General features: G+C 43.4%; 1 protein-coding gene across 2 annotated transcripts in view; it reads left to right on the forward strand.

The window, feature by feature from the left end:
* NBAS (NBAS subunit of NRZ tethering complex) overlaps window positions 1-17,169 on the forward strand; it is a 191,182-nt gene that overhangs the window by 11,831 nt on the left and 162,182 nt on the right. For both annotated transcript variants that reach the window (XM_028722567.2, XM_028722568.2), the window contains exons 8-12: window positions 1,643-1,776; window positions 3,047-3,145; window positions 13,213-13,357; window positions 14,394-14,459; window positions 16,932-17,060. In XM_028722567.2, the coding sequence (XP_028578400.2) occupies window positions 1,643-1,776; window positions 3,047-3,145; window positions 13,213-13,357; window positions 14,394-14,459; window positions 16,932-17,060 (573 nt within the window). The remainder of the gene's footprint in view (window positions 1-1,642; window positions 1,777-3,046; window positions 3,146-13,212; window positions 13,358-14,393; window positions 14,460-16,931; window positions 17,061-17,169) is intronic.

Genomic DNA, 17,169 nt, shown 5'->3' on the forward strand with positions numbered 1-17,169 from the left:
CTATTACGGTTTTAATGTGACGTACTTATGCGGAGAGAGCTTGCATTGTGAGCGCTTTATGGCTCATTTTGTTGAATGGTCGCTTTGCATGTTTATTGGTGAATTTCCATTCAGCCTTTCACGTAGCCAAACAGAAGTACATTAATTTTTATTTGTGACAGCAAAGCTGTCGGTGCTTTAGGGTGGAATTGCTTTTGTTGTGACCCTCCGAAAATAGCTGTTCCAAGGGGATGCGGTTTAACATCTGAACTAGTCTGCTGCTTCCTGTATTGTCAAAAATACTGCTTGCTGTGGCAGCTTTCACCCTTTTCTTTTATTTAATCCTAAACCTACTATTTAGCTTTCTAATAGGCAGGTGATTGCAGCATTGTAACCGCTTGAAAGCTTTAAGAAGGGATATGTTCTAAAATGGGTTGGGAAATGTGTGGTCTTCCAGATATTATTGGACTCCAGCTCTCATGATCTTGGACCTTTCTCCTTGCACAACAGAACATGCCTCCATATGCACCCCCGAGAGCCAGTGTGGTGTAGTGGTTAAGAGCGGTAGTCTCGTAATCTGGGGAACCAGGTTCGCTTCTCCGCTCCTCCACATGCAGCTGCTGGGTGACCTTGGGCCAGTGACACTTCTTTGAAGTCTCTCAGCCTCACTCACCTCACAGAGTGTTTGTTGTGGGGGAGGAAGGGAAAGGAGAATGTTAGCTGCTTTGAGACTCCTCCGGGTAGTGATAAAGTGGGATATCAAATCCAAACTCTTCCTAAACCTGTTTGGCATTCCCCCATAACCTTTCAGAGCAGATTTGAGGGCAGCACAGGGCATGGATAGGGGGAGAAGAGGAGGCAACAATCCCATCGCACTAGTCCTAAGCTAGGTTCTAGCGCAAATAGCGCTAGCACATTTATTTTATTTTCTATATACTTTTTGTTTAACACATTTTTCTATGAATTTTTTCAAACGTTTTAATGGTTTCCATCATATCGAATAGTTACATTGTTTTATGAATTCACTTCCCACCCTCATTTCTGCAGTATTTTTGCTCAGACCTTTTCCACTGCGTTATATCTTTTAGAAAAAAGTCTCTCTATTGCAGTTACTTTATCATTTTTCTTCTGCTGCTTTTATCTCAAATCCTGCCAGTGATTTCATTCGACTGTAGTATTTTAAAAAATATTCCAAAAAAGGCCTCCATTCTTCTATGAAAAGTTCGTAATTCAGATCTCTTAATTTCTGTCAGCTTTGTCATTTCTGTGCCATTTCAAAAGCCACTCTTCCTTCATTGGGACCTGCTCCTCTTTCCATTTCTGTGCATATAATATTCTAGCTGCCATCTTTTCTATATTTATAACCCAATTTGCCTCTAAGCAGCTGCCAGTGGCCTACCTGGTTTCTCCCCTCAGTATTTTATCTTCACAACAACATCGCGAGGTAGTTAAGGTGACAGATAGCAACTGGTGCCAGGTCACCCAGGAGGGAATTTGAACCCTAGCATTCCCAGTGTTTCCACCAAACAACAATGGCGTTCGTTTTTATTTGTTTGGTTTAGTGTAGAAACAATTCTCTCATTCCTGGAATTGTTTTTTAACTCCCTTGCCAAATAAAATTGTTTTGAAATTTGTTTTTAAGAAATGTTTTATTTTGGTACAGGGCACTAGCTTCCCGGGAGACATGACCTATGCTATTGCTGGATTGATTTTTCTGGAATACAAAGCGAGCGCCCAATGGTCAGCTGAGCTGCTGGTCATCAATTACCGTGGTGAACTGAAGAGCTACCTTGTCAGGTAAGCGCTCGGTTGATGCCTCTGCAGCAGCCAACAGTATTAACTGGGATTAACTTACTTTAGTGAAACAAACCATGCATCGAATGCGTTATTGCAGTGCATTATATTTTCTGCTTTAAAATCACTTTGGGATACATTTTGGGCAGTGATTCATAAGTGGAATATAAAAAAATAAATTATGTGCGAGGAAGCCTCGCACATTTCAGCTGGTCCAGAACAGATAAAGGACCCTTGGGCAGTTAAGTCTAGTCAAAGGCGACTGTGAGGTTGCGGCACTCATCTCGCTTTCATGCGGCTGAGGGAGCTGGCGTTTGTCCACAGACAGCTTTCCGGGTCATGTGACTAGCATGACTAAACTGCCTCTGGCACAACGGGATGCTGTGACGGAAGCCAGAGCACACAGAAACGCTGTTTACCTTCCCGCCACAGCAGTACCTATTTATCTACTTGCACTGGTGTGCTTTCGAACTGCTAGGTTGGTAGGAGCTGGGACAGAGCAACAGGAGCTCACTCCGTTGCAGGGACTCGAACCACCAATCTTCTGATCAGCAAGCCCAAGAGGCTCAGTGGTTTAGACCACAGCGCCACCCGTGTCCCTGCCCCCCCCCCCAGTCCAGAATAGGGCATTTAGCAGGGGAGTTGCAATTGTGATCACATCATGCCTGCGCTTTGTTATCTGCACTGGCTTGCAGTCTGTTTATGGGCCCAACTCAAACTCAACATTTAAAGCCCTAAATGGCTTGGGAATGAGACCAGGTTGACCAAAGGGATTGTCTTCTCTCTGCTTTATCCTTGAGATCCCCCTCAGAGGTCCTTATTTAGGTTTATTCACTTAACAAAGGGAGGCAAGTGGTTACCTGGGAGAGAGACTTTTTGGCACTGGCTCCTCAATTATGCAATGCCTCGTTCTCACATTGTTGATTTGCACCTGCCCCAAAATAGGCAAAGACCTATCCCCAACCCCAGGCCATTTATTTTCCAACAAGTACATACAGTCACTTTTGCTCTTAAATTTCTTGCACCAATTTCTTTTACCCTTCCTGGTTTAATGCTGGTCTTGAAATGATTTCTTGTTGCTGCCTCCATGCTGTCTATAAGAAGGCCTTCTTAAATGATGATTTCCACCGCATATTGTTGTTTTAACATTTTTTTGAATAATTTTATTTGTTTCATTTTTAACTATTTTGCAAACCGCCCTGAGGACTTAACCGTGGATGGGCAATATATAAATGCAACAAATAAGTCAATAAATGCCTTTACTTTTGTCCAGTGTTGGAACGAATCAGAGCTTCCAAGAAAGCCACAGTTTCAGCTTCAGCAGCCATTATGTCCATGGAATAACTGCAGTAATTTATCATCCTGCACACCGGTAAGTATGTTAGTCTATTATATATATAGAGAGAGAGAGAGAGAGTGTGTGAGTGTGTCTGTGTTGTGATGTAGTTTATGTTATTTGGTTGCATTTTGGAAAAGGCCATAAATCCCCCCACCCCACATCTTAAAAGTTGCAAATGGTTTGCTGGTGGAAGATAAGAGTTTGCTGGCATTTTTAGAAAGTGGTGAAATTCTGTTTCATTTTTTGTTTGGGTGGCGGAAAGATTAGCATAGTTCAGTCTGTTCCAGGCATGCCAGGGGACCTAGAAATACCTGGAAAACTGATCCTCCCGAAATTGTTGGGTTTGTGTGGGCAGACCAGCGGAAGGTATTTGTTTGTCCCATCAGGTGTGCTGATAAAGCTTCAGGGTTCTTTCGATTTGCCTTCCAATTCCTACAGCTATTTTAAAATCAAGGAGAAATGCAGCCTAAGCCACAATCCCATTCCACACTTACCTGAGAGTAGGCATAACTGAATACATTGTTCCTTCTGAGTGAACAGGCATAGGCTGGAACTGTTAGTAATTTACGTCTGATTGCTATTCTGAAATGGCAGAGTCTAAAAACTAAGGTATTTCAGAAAGATCTGTTTGGCTTATTTCAAAACCTTCAAGGAGGTGATGCTCCACAAGACAAGTTGTTCCATTTCTTTATGGATCTCTTCTCTTAATGTTCAAATCCATTGTTTTGCACCCTATCACTGGCAGATGTTAGCCTTATTTGGTTGGTGCCAAGATCCAAGTTGGGGGCAAGTACTCTTTGGTGAGACAACCCTGGCAGAGATTTAAGTTCACCAAATATACAGCAAAGTAGATGTGGAAATATAGGCTGTTAGCCCTTTAAAATGTGCCCTTTAAAGTGAGTCCCAAAGTTTTCCCTAGGAAAAAGACCACATGTTTGGTAAGTATAAATATGGTTTACTTACAAACTCTCTGGAGGTCAGATTCATGTGCTTCAGAATCGCTGCACAGGCAGTACAACTTAGCTTTGTTTCAAAATGGTGAAAGTTCCTAGATTATTGGTATAGGACTTGGGTTGCCAGCTGTTCTTGGACTACAACTCCTATCATCCCTAGCTAGCAGGACCAGTGGTCAGGGATGATGGGAAGTGTAGTCCAAAAACAGCTGAAGACTCAAGTTTGGAAGAGTGACTTGTGAGAGCTATGCGGCTGAGCTTTTCAGATAGTCTGGGGGAGAACAAAGGCTTGATTACCTGGTTCCTTCAAGGTGAGGGGAACATACCTGTCAGGGAACTGCCATCGGAAGGACAGGAGGTGGAAGGGCTCCCTGAGGTTGAGACAGACTTAGCAGCTGAAGAGGGAACCAGCAGGGGGAGAGGAGGGGCTCCAGGGGAAAGTGAGTCGGAGGGATGGCTCAGAGACACTTCCAGCGAAAACAGTGGGGAGGTTTCAAGACCTCCTATAGGGACACCCACTCCTCGCCGGAAACTGTCACGCCGAGAGTCCAGAAGACGTGTTTCCGTTAAGGAGCTTTTATGCTGGAAGAGATTCCATAAGAGACCACTTTCGGATTCTGCTAGCGACTGACGGAGCCATGCTGGAGGGGCTCCGCCGTAGGCAGAGGTTTGAGGACTTAACCAAACTCTGAGGGACTTGCATTTTACGCACAAGCAGCTCATCATCCCATTACAATACCTAAGCTTGGCAGTACAGTCCACTCCACAGTATCAATCCCCTTTCCTCTACCCTTACATTATAGTTCCTGTGTAGCAGTTAACTGACTTGCTGGGTACAATAATTGAAGCTGGAATACAGGATATAGGAAGCTGCTCTATACTGTGTTAAGCTATTGGCCCGTCTACTGTCTGGCCGCACCTGGAGATGTCAGAGATTGAAACTGGACTTTCTAGATGCAAAGCAGATGCTCTACTCTAAGTTATGGGCCTTCTCAAACAAATAGAAGGGCTGTTGTTGCAAAGATAACAGAGGAGCTTCCAAAGGATCCAGAAACATTAGCTCTTCTCACTAAAAACATTTCTTACTAGTGAGATAATCCATGCTGTTAAAATGGATAAAAATGACTTTTGAATACCTACAGGAGCTGCTGGCAGAAATCCTCAGCCTCCAAATGATAGCTTTTTTTCCTGAGCACAGAATCATCATGCGCTCCCCCTTTGGTTGTGTGTCTGTCTGGTCTTCAAAGTTTTTGCAACTACATTTACGGATTTGAATATCACCAGTGTGTTTTTGTCTGGTTTCGACACGGATTTATTTTTCAGCCCAGCTCGGTTGTGGATTTTGGAATTTTCCCCATTATGCAAACAGAGCTGCCTGACTTCGATAACCAGAGCTTTCTGCTCTTCTTCTTTTCTTTGTAATATGCCTGGCTAAGATAGCAAATATGAAAGGCAAGCTCATTACGACTATACTGCTCAGTGGTGGGACGTGATCTGCCTTTCGCCGTTCTCCTTTGTTTCTGTATGTTTGGAACTCTGCTTCCGATAACTAGCGTCAGTGGCTATGCTCTGCCTCTGTGGTTGGAGGCAGTGATGCTTCTGAACATGGGTTGCTGGAAATCCATGGAGGGCAGATTGCTCGTGTGCTTAGGCCCTTCTGGTTTTACCCTCTGCATCTGGTTTTCTGCTGTGAAAACAGACAACTAGACCTATCCAGCAGGCTCTTCTTACCTTATGCTTACAAATATTACCCTCATTCAATTCCTTTCCACCAAGACTGCCTTTCCCCATAGATTTCTGTGATGATGGCAGCTGACAGCAGATTGACAGCTTAATCTATTTTCCCAGGGAGTGCAGATTATTTCTTCATCTTGCAGAATTGATATTGTTCTGTTCTGCCCCCTTCCCTCGTGTGTTGCAATAATCTTTAGAGTCCCCCAGAGAAGACACCTACCTTCCCCAGTAAAGTGTGAAAAGGAGGGAGGCAGCTGTGGGGATTTGAGCTGCGATTCACAATTTTGCAGTCAAATTCTTTTTCACGCTGTCTGAGGCTGTTGTGCATTTCGTGGCCTCGTTTTTATACGTCTCTCAACGGAGAGTGAAGACATACAAAAAAACCCTGAGGTAAGTCACACTCTGGCACACCTTCAGCGGCGTATGGTTGAAATCGTTCAAGTTAAATGTGTGTAAGATGTGATCATCATAGAGTATATGTACTCAGAAGTAAAGTCCTGTTGAATTCCATGGGACTTATACCCAAGTAAGTGGGGGTTTAGGATTGCAGCATTACAACTGGGGTAGGAGAGCTGAAAAACAAATCACATCTAGCAACCACTGTGCCCCCTTTGGTTTCAGATAGTGCATGGGTAAAGGTAAAGGGACCCCTGACCATTAGGTCCAGTCGTGACCGACTCTGGGGTTGCGGCGCTCATCTCGCTTTATTGGCCGAGGGAGCCAGCATACAGCTTCCGGGTCATGTGGCCAGCATGACTAAGCCGCTTCTGGTGAACTAGAGCAGCGCACAGAAATGCCGTTTACCTTCCCGCCAGAGCGGTACCTATTTATCTACTTGCACTTTTGACGTGCTTTCAAACTGCTAGGTTGGCAGGAGCAGGGACCGAGCGACAGGAGCTCACCCCGTCGCGGGGATTCGAACCGCCGACCTTCTGATCGGCAAGTCCTAGGCTCTGTAGATGAGTCTAAAAAACCTGGGACACAAATTTTCACGACCCTCCAGTGGCTATGGTGGCTCCTTTCCCAGAAGTGATGTATTTCACGTTAACTATGAAAGTGTATACAGTTGTACCTTGGAAGTTGAACGGAATCCGTTCCGGAAGTCTGTTCGACTTCCAAAACAGTTTGGAAACCAAGGTGTGGCTTCCGATTGGCTGCAGGAAGCTCCACCAGCCAATCGGAAGCTGTGGAAGTCGTGGCAGACATTCAGGTTCCAAATAACATTTGCAAACCAGAACAATCATTTCTGGGCTTGCGGCGTTTGGGACCCAAAATGTTCAACTCGCAAGTTGTTCGAGATCCAAGGTACAACTGTACTTGATTCTGACAAAACAAAGCCTCCTGAGTTATATTTTGCTCTAGGAGGCTTAGTTTGGTCAGAATCAAGGATACACTTCCAGAGTTAACGCTAAATACATGACATCTGGTTAATGAGTCATCATATCTGCTAGAGGACTGAAAGTTTGTGTCCTGGGCGCGGGTGGCGCTGTGGGTAAAAGCCTCAGCGCCTAGGACTTGCCGATCGAAAGGTCGGCGGTTCGAATCCCCGCGGCGGGGTGCGCTCCTGTTGTTCGGTCCCAGCGCCTGCCAACCTAGCAGTTCGAAAGCACCCCCGGGTGCAAGTAGATAAATAGGGACCGCTTACTGGCGGGAAGGTAAACGGCGTTTCCGTGTGCGGCTCTGGCTCGCCAGATGCAGCTTTGTCACGCTGGCCACGTGACCCGGAAGTGTCTCCGGACAGCGCTGGCCCCCGGCCTCTTAAGTGAGATGGGCGCACAACCCCAGAGTCTGTCAAGACTGGCCCGTACGGGCAGGGGTACCTTTACCTTTACCTTTACCCATGTACTATCTGAAAAGGGGTGCATTGGTTGCCAGATGTGAGATATATTGGCATTATTTTCAGCTCTCCTACGCCACTATATTTTGTGGGAAAATACTTGCTATGGTATTTTCTTCCCTTATTGCAGTTGCTAACATTTTTGTACCCAAAATTGAAAATCAGTGTTGAAAGGCAGCAATCTTGCCTGACATCCCTCCCCATGGTACAAGAGATTTTGAGATATGCCCATTGATGATGGTTTGTTTTCTTTCTTTCTTTCTTTCTTTCTTTCTTTCTTTCTTTCTTTCTTTCTAGTTGATGAACCAAATGAGAAATTTGACTGTCTTAAAACATTTACCTAAAATCTCATTGCTTTTAGTGCCATTTTCATAAAAGAGCGTTCACTGTATGTGTCCAAATGCCTTTCTGGTCCCAGCAAAGAACGGCACTGCAGGTGTTTTTGCTCTGTAATTGATATGGATCATTTCCCTTCTATGCTCTCTCAATTGTTTTCTTTTAAAAAACCTGAGAACACTCTCCCTGACTATAATAATCTAACGTTAGATTAAATCTTCCTGCTAGAATTCTTAACATTTTATAATTGGTATTCATCAGTGCTGTATTCCTGTGTGAGTCTATTGCTGAGACATTTTTGTCACATTTCAGTGTTAGAATATTGTTCGCTTTCATCCAGGACACTGGTTTGTGTCCAGCAAAGTCCTTGTGCGAGTAGAAGTCATTTCACCTCCGCAATGAAACTTCTCCTCCATCTTCTTTCTCAAACTATTTTGGCACGAGATCCGGAACTTTGACCATTAGGTCAAAGACTCTTCTGTGAATTGAGGGATATCACTGTATATATCTCAATAACTTAAAATGGCCCCATTTGGATGAAGATACCATGAGTTCATAAGATGAGGTATGCATGAAGCTTCCACCTGCATCCTCTGTGTGGTCAATTACCTTCCTTGCCTGCCATGTTTAACTGAGGAAACATTTAGCTAAACAGAGTTTTCCTTACACCCAATGTGGAAAACTATGTTTAGCAGTACAGTTGTACCTTGGTTCTTGAAGGAATCCATTCACGAAGTCTGTTCAACTTCCAAAAACGTTCAGAAACCAAGGCACAGCTTCTGATTGGCTGCAATAGCTTCCTGCACTCAACCGGAAGCTGCAGAAACTGCGTCATATGTTCAGCTTCCAAAGAATGTTTGCAAACACTTACTTCTGGGTTTGCGGTGTTCAGGAGCCAAAACGTGTGCGTACCAAGGAGTTCGAGAACCTAGGTGTAGTGGTACCTTGGTTTGCAACCGCTTTGGATTACAACCACATCAAACCCGGAAGTGCGTGTCCCTTTTTTTGGATTACAACCAATTTTTGTGTGGAGGCCCCATTGGCGAAAGCGCACCTTGGGTTACAACCTGTTTTGGTCTACAACCGGACCTCCGGAATGGATCATGGTTGTAAACTAAGGTACCACTGTATGACTGTAATGGACAAACCAGGATCTTAAACCGAGGTATGAAGTTAGTTTAAGATTCTGACTTGTCTTACCGGCACATTTATTAACTTACGCCAGAACGGGGTCTATAATACAGTGGTACCTCGGGTTACAGATGCTTCAGGTTACAGACTCCGCTAATCCAGAAATAGTACCTCGGGTTAAGAACTTTGCTTCAGGATGAGAACAGAAATTGTGCAGCAGCTGCGCGGCGGCAGCAGGAGGCCCCATTAGCTAAAGTGGTGCTTCAGGTTAAGAACAGTTTCAGGTTAAGACGGACCTCCAGAATGGGTTAAGTTCTTAACCTGAGGTACCACTGTACTGTTTCTCCAACTTGATATTATTCTCATCTCTCAATATAGGGTTACCAACATGGTGCCCTCCAGATATCCCATCACCCCTTACTATTGAGCATGCTGCCTGGAGCTACTTTTGGGGCCTGAAACGTATCAAGGGGACAAACTTGGCTAGCCTATCTTAGAAGTTCAGTAAGGAAAAGTAGAGCTTGAACAGCTGTTTGAGTAGAAAAGTTGCTTGCCTGCTCTCCACAAAAGAAAGAGGGAGAGAGCAAGTAGGTGTTGCATCCATGATCCTTTCATTCCCTCAGTTCCATTGGCTACTAAATTAAAGGTCATTCATGGTGCAGGAATCCAAGCTCAACCAACTCGAAGTATCTGGTCACTTGATGGCCTCAGGCTATCTGTCAACTTGTTTGGTTATTCTTTTTTTTGGTATTATTGACTCTCTTGTCCAGTCCTTTAAAAAGTTAATAATTCATAAGTGAGCTCAGACCTCCTTTTGTGGCCCTCAATGGAGCTCTAAGGTTCATTTGAAAGCTCTGCGTCTTGTTCTCTTAATATAGCTCCCATCTGCTTTGTGCTGCACCTCGCCTGCTCTGTGAAGAGTTGTTTAAAATTTTAAGCATGTGCTGCAATGATACATATGTCTTCTTTTGTTCTGTGGGAACAGGGTTTTTGTCTAACCTGATATGGCATCTTTACTCCAGCTTTCATTAAATCTCTCCCATCCTGAGACAAGACGCTTAAATTATAAATGATATTGTGGTGTCTGCTAGCGTTATGAACTCGAATGAATTCAGCTTGGGCCTTTTTCTAATCTTTACCCACCTGAGCTCCTCAACCCAGCAGCAGCAGGCAAATGCACAGGACGCTTCCATATGGCCGCTGTGTGTGGATTGGAGAGCTAAACCAACACTTGGGGTTAGAAAAGAACAAGGAGATAGCATCTTGGACTCCCTTCTGAAGCCTGCCAGACGGGAAGGGAAGGCAGAAGGGGGGAAAGCCCCATATGCTCATTGTCATGGTCAATTTCTTCTCCATCAGTAAGGCTTTTTCCAACTTTGAGCTGCTGCCACAAGTTGGCAGAAGGAACTTTGCAAGTTAAACCAACAGCACAGACTTCTAAAGTAGATTTGACCTTTCTCGGGAACTTCCTCTAAGAAGCGGCACTGAAACCTAACTAAGCGCTGGAAGTATGGAATAACACTCCTACTGTTTGGAGGTGTTGCTTACAGTTTCCGGCCCATGTAAAGCCTCCAGATGTCAAATCTTTGCTGCTAGAAGGACAACACCTCTGCAGTATATCTCCCTCTCGTCAAAAGCCTTGCGCTAATCCCCAGTGCCTTCCAGTTTGGGAATCACTGACATATGCATTGAATATCCCTAAGTGTCTAGGAGATTTGTGGCGATGGTGATTTGGGGCAATCTCAAGGGAGGCAGAACTTGTGGCAGGGTTGAATGGTTTGCTGTCACCATTTATTGCTAATGGGAGTAAGTTCACACTGGCTCTTTAACTGTTGGACTTTGTCCTCTTGCTAGAGTTTGCCCTTGACCATTGGTGGCATGCTTAAATTGAGAATGGGCGGTCCTCTAGTTCTTGCTGGACTACTGCCACCCCTGATGATTGGCATATTGACTGGGGCTGGTAGGATTTGGGAGCAGGGAACTGTAGAGGGAAAGAGGAATTAGTGAAAATCACATCCACTCCCTTTCCATCAGTGCAAACTGCCCATTAGAGGAGTTGAGTTCACAGGATCTCCTAGTATAATCAGCAAGAAGAGTAAAACTTTAAACCCTACTAAATGTAGGAATTGATGTTCATATTACACCATTCATTTCTCTTTATTAGTTCCCCTACCAATTTTGGTTTGGACTGTTTCTCTTCTTAACCATTGCCATTAAGTTAACTACTGTTTTTGTGAACCTGTTATGACTTTTACTCAGTACCATAAAAGAAACACTAAAGGATCTAAGAGTAGAATAAAATCAGCTATAAATTGCTTCTCTCACGTCTTTCCAATAAGATGTAGATAATGCATGCACCACAATTAAATATTATCTTCAATTTCTGCATTTTGGAATCTCCAAAAATAATTCCATGGTAACCTTTACTTAAGACTTGTCAAGATGGAATGCTTTATGCTGCTAGCTCAGACCAGTTCTGTACCTGATTTCTTTCAAGTTTTGGATGTAGCATTAAAGCTAACCCGTATTTTATAGTTAACTATAAATACAGGTTAGCATCATGTGCATCTGTTTCTTTCACACAGCAAATGAAATCTCTCAAGACCAGCTTGTTGCCCATTTCTTCTCTAACAAAAGGATTCGTTTAACACCTCTTAGCTTTTTCCTTGAACAGTTATTTGTTCCCCAAAATAATTTAGTTTCTTTTTATGGCAGTGTCTGCTGCAGAAACTTGAGCTGCTAAAACAAAGCATGACACTTTGCAATTACTGAATCCGTTTTTGTTGTTGTTGATCTATAATAGTTATGAGTATTTGGGGGTGGGGGGTGGGTAAAACCATTTCTTTACAAACTTCTATATATAATTTCACCACTAGATGGTGATATTTTGCCAACTGAAATAAAATATGCGTAATCTGGCTTTTTATTTAAAGATTTTATTTGGGTAAAATAATGCTCATACACCCCTATTTCACATTTGTTTTTATCTGAAGAGGATTTCTGGAAGAAGAAAAAAGAATTAAAGCAGGCAATTACTTTGAAATATATCCCGCTAGGTGAATTCACAGTGCAATCCTGTGCATAGTGTAAGTCCCATAGTGTTAGTTCACGGAGACTTACTCCCAGGTAGGTGTTTACAGGATTGCGGCCTTGGAGGTTTAAAAATATTTTTAAATCCACATGATTTTTCTTCCCCTTGCTCTGAGTAGCGGTTTGAAGTAGTAAATGTTATGACTGATACGCCCAAGTGTGGAATTATTGCTATAAATATTTCAGCAGTTGTCAGGTCATCGCAGATGGCAAGTGCCTGTTTTCATTTATTTATTTCAGAAATTGCAAACTGCTTCTCAACAAATATATATATATGGGCAAATACAACATCCCTGCTCTGCTAGTGGAAAGTTAACACAAGGGCTAGATAGCTCAGTGGATTAGAGCGTGGTGCTGATAACTCCAAGGTTGCAGGTTCGGTCCCTGTTTGTGGCTGCTGCATATTCCTGTATTGCAGGGGCTTGGATCTTGACGGAGCCTCCCAACTCTGATTCTGTGACCCTGTGACTCCCGCTAGTGCAGTGGAACTTCCTCTCCCCCTTTGTTCCTTCCCCAAATCCACCCTGGAGGGTAGAGAAAAAAAACCCAGAACAGCAAGGGGGCCCAAGAGAGGGGAGATTCCCTCTGGTGGTCAAGGAGAAATCCTTGTGCTGATTGAACAATCCTAGGGCTGTCATATGTCCCAGACAGTACCTGGATTTTAAAGGCGCAATTGACGTACAGGGTGAATTAGCAAAAGGTGTCGCTGCGTCCCGCAACTTTGGAAAAATCAATCAAAAAATTGTGGGGTGTAAAAAAACAAAAACGCAACTCAACAATTTTGGTGGTTTCCTTAAGAAAAGCTCAACAACTTTGGGGTCTTCCTATTTTTACTTTTTGAAACCCTAAGCAGTCCCCTTAGCGCTGCATTGAAACCTGCCCATTACATATAATATAATAGACATGGTAATCTTAAAAGAAAGAAACTTGCTGCAATTCATTGTAAAGCGATTGCTCATTGCTCAGAACAGAGTTGGAGCATGCCAAACTCAAGATTCAATTCCTCTTGCTTGCGATAGGCTTTTGATCGTCGGTGGCTGCGAAATGGATGGCGAGGGATCCGGCGTGTCCAAAGCAAGTAGCTGTGGTCTGTCGGCGTGGAGAGTTCTTTCAGGATCCCCCTATTACAAGCCGGTTACGAGTTACGAAGATGATATCGGGACCGTGAGTAGCACTGCTATCATCTCATAGGATCATTTGAGCATACGTCTATTGGCCCTAAAGCTGCAGATCTCATTTTTATTCTTTGCATTAGCAAAGGTTTCACATGTGTCGCCTTCCGTTTTAATATAAAGGCAGACCAGACAATGCTTCTTCCTCGTTCTAACATTTCCAGATGTTGAAAAAGCTGACATGTATCATCAGCAAGCTCACAGAATGTTGCTGTTACTTCATGGGGGAACTGAAATTCTGAATTCTTCCTCCTCACCTATTTTTATCAAACATAGGGGAAAGAGCTAGCCTTCAAATTCCACACCCACCAACAGTCTGCACAAGAGACTGGTTTCATTGTATGGCCCTATTGCTTTTGTATATTGTATATTTTGTATATTGGGCTACACCCTTGTATACACACATCTAGTAGTGAGCTCCACTGAACACAAAGGGTATTTACTTTTCAGGAGGCATGCACAGAATTGTGTTGCTGGGAGAATTTCTGTTTCTGTTGCCTACCTTGCCCCGTCTGCGGCTGGAAAAAAAACATCCCCCCACCCCCATTTATGTGGCATAAATGAAGTACACCTTGTGTACCTGGTGGTCAAATGTGAAGCTGTGGTTTTCGCTGCCTTCCTGATCTCAGGTTTATTCTTGACAACTGGTTGGTTAAAACGCTCTAGGCAACAAATACCCAGAACCCCTGTTCTAGCTTATATCATTCAGAATCTTTTTGAAATATTTGCACCCAGAGCTACTTTTCTAGAAAAAGAGGTGCTGGACCCCTCACCATGAACGCTTCCCTTGTTCTCTTATAATGGCAATGGTGCCCACCTGAGAGGTGGTGGAACTGAGTTCTGGCTGAAAAAAGACTCGTTTCCCCCTATTTTAGAGGAATGTTACTGTATTATTTGTTGCTTCCATGATTTGCTTTAGCTTCTGACAAAGAAAACACTTGCACACACATGAGTGTGTGTGTGTGTTATAAACACATACATACATACATACATGAGGTTAATTTGATATGGTTCCTTTTTTTTAACAGGCCAAGAGAAGGTCATTGTTCAAGATTAGGTCTCTCAACTTTTACAGTAGACAAGGAAGAGAACAGGTAACAGAGGATGTATATATATATATATATATATCAGTACATTATGCTTTTGTGAGACACATGTCAAAGGCAACTTTTGCGTCAGAGGTGGCAGTTCTGCAGCACTCAAGATTTTATTGGGACTCCCAACTCCCAGCCAGCATGGCCAATGGCCAATATTTATTTGTCAATATGTGGTTTGTCTGTGGTGGTGACCTCTAAAACCTGCACCTCTACCTCTGTTTGTTCCATATCTGAGCACAACCAAATAATTCTGTTTCCAGCAGCCCCCAGTGGTAGAAAAGAAAGCTGTTTCCACCGATTGTCACATGCCTGGTTGGGTGGAGGTGCTGGATTGAAGCCAACAGAGTCCTACTCAGAGTAGACCAATTGAAATTAATGGTCGTGGCAAACTGAACTTCATTTCAGTGGCTCTGCTCTGACTTAAAATTTAATTAAACATGATCCGTTCTCTCCAGATCTCCACACAGTAATTGTAGGGAATTCCTTGGGAGGTTGTAATTACAGTACATATATTGGACATTCATAAATAACAGTAATAACAGAAGATTTTGTTGCCTTTGCCCTTTTGCACAAAACCCACATTTTCAAAAGAATCGTGAATGAAAATGGCTATTGCCTCCCCGTCCCTCACTTTGCTCCTTGTGGCTGGGTAAGGCTTGTACTCTTGCACACTTCCTCAGCTTTTTTAAAAAAGTGTGTATGTGTGAACTCAGGTACAGAAATTCCTGTGCGCATACCCAAAATGAAAATAAAGGTTGTTGAGGATGGGTGAGTGTTTGCAGGAAATGATGGGAAAACGCAGCTCAGATGTGGATGGCAAGCGGCAGAGTGGTAATTAATATAATGACTAAAAAAAATGGGAATGTGAAGAACGTCACGTGCCAAATGTGTACATAGAAAAAAATATCTGAAAGACTTACTTGTGATATAGCATCTCCTTCTGGAAGCACCTATCATAAGGTGTGTGGTGACATTTGTCTCCTTTCTCTCCCAACTTGTTTGTCTGTGTGGTGATAGCTGCTCATGGTGGCAGCTGCATTTCCTCCTGTGACCATCCAGAGTGAGGTCAATGCAATACAGGAAGCATTGCCCTTGCTCTGAATTGGCTGTGTGCTTCCCTCAGTGATGTCACAGTGTCAAATCTGATTGGATATTAGGCAACATGATGTCATGAGATCCTCCTTTGCAGGGGCAGGGAACCTGTGGCCTTCCTGAGGCCTTTGGACTCCAGCTCCCATCAGCTCTAGCCAACTTGGCCAACGATCAGGAATGATGGGAGCTGTATTCCTGCAACACATTTCATTCTCTATTGGCTGTATTATGTTGTGAGGAAGAAGCCTAGTGGAAAACAAAAAACAGCGCTGAAACAGCAGCCAAATGGGGCAGGGAATAGTGGGTGAATAGCTTCACTGTGTGCTGAAAATGTTTGCCTGAAAACATTTGGCACCGTGCTAAAACACCCTCAGTTTCTTACATTTTAGTCAGCCTAGTATTTTATATTCTAGAAATTAATGGCAGGAGTCCATTACTCTTTGGAATGATTCACTCATCTCTTTCCCATTTCTTACTCATAAATACATTTGACAGCATTTGCAACTCTTTTATATTATTTTAAAAATGTCTTATAGCCTAGTTTTTAAAATTATGTGGATCTTTCCCTCTCAGTATTTCATCCAAGTAGTTTCTAGCAATAAGAAGACATGACTTATCATTAAAAGCCACTGTGAGTTCTGATTGGTTTATATTTTGTCCATTGTTTGCATGACACAGATTTGACGTGTTGCCCACAGACTCCCCCCCCCCCCCTTAGCCAACAACCTTACATTCCCCTGAGTGTCCTGCTACTTCACGTCTATCCTGTCCCAGCTGATGGGTGATTGAATGGAACTTCCAAGAAACTGTATTTAGGATTCAAGCGCCACTCTGTTATCCACTTAACTGCATCACAGTTTATGACCCCCAAATTTATCATCCTCTAAATGTCTTGGGCTTCAACTCCCAGCACCCCAAACCATTGACCATGGTTTCTGGGACCATGGTTTGTGGTCCAAAATATCTGGAGAGCATCAGGTTGGGAAAGGCTGGGCTACATCTTGAAGGTCCTTTACAGCTTAAGGACTGCATTCATCCATGGCCAACCCTTTAAGGACTCCCAGACTCAAAAATGGTGGGATCTTGGGATGTCAAATCAGGCCCTCAAACTAGGAGTTAGCCACACTTGTTATACACACTTACCTGGAAGTAATACCCATTCATACAACTGCCCTACTGGTTTCAGGAATTGTGGTTCTTACTTGATGCTTCTATGCATCTGTTGTACAAATTCTAAGGAGCACTTCATGTTTTATAAGATCTGGGAAGTGTGCAAAGGGAAGATACATTGAAAATGGGGGGGGGGGATGAGGGCTACGAGCTTAATGCTTCTTCGAAATGCATTTGCTTTTAACCACTGATCAAAATCTTGCGCAGGATGGTGTTTTCAAGATGAGCCTTTCTCCAGATGGGACTCGCCTAGCAGCTATTCACTTTAGTGGAAAATTGACTATCTGGGGAATCCCTTCTCTAAGACAACAAGGAGAATGGGAGCAGAGCGACCAGGTATGTGATGATTAACAGTTTCTAAATACTGGAATGTATTTGTAGCTATAGATAGCTTAAATGAAACTTGTATGACATTTCTTGTCACCTCCTTTTTTCTGCTTTTTAA

This window comes from Podarcis muralis, chromosome 3 (genome assembly GCF_964188315.1).
Source record: "Podarcis muralis chromosome 3, rPodMur119.hap1.1, whole genome shotgun sequence".
Lineage (NCBI taxonomy): Eukaryota > Metazoa > Chordata > Lepidosauria > Squamata > Lacertidae > Podarcis > Podarcis muralis.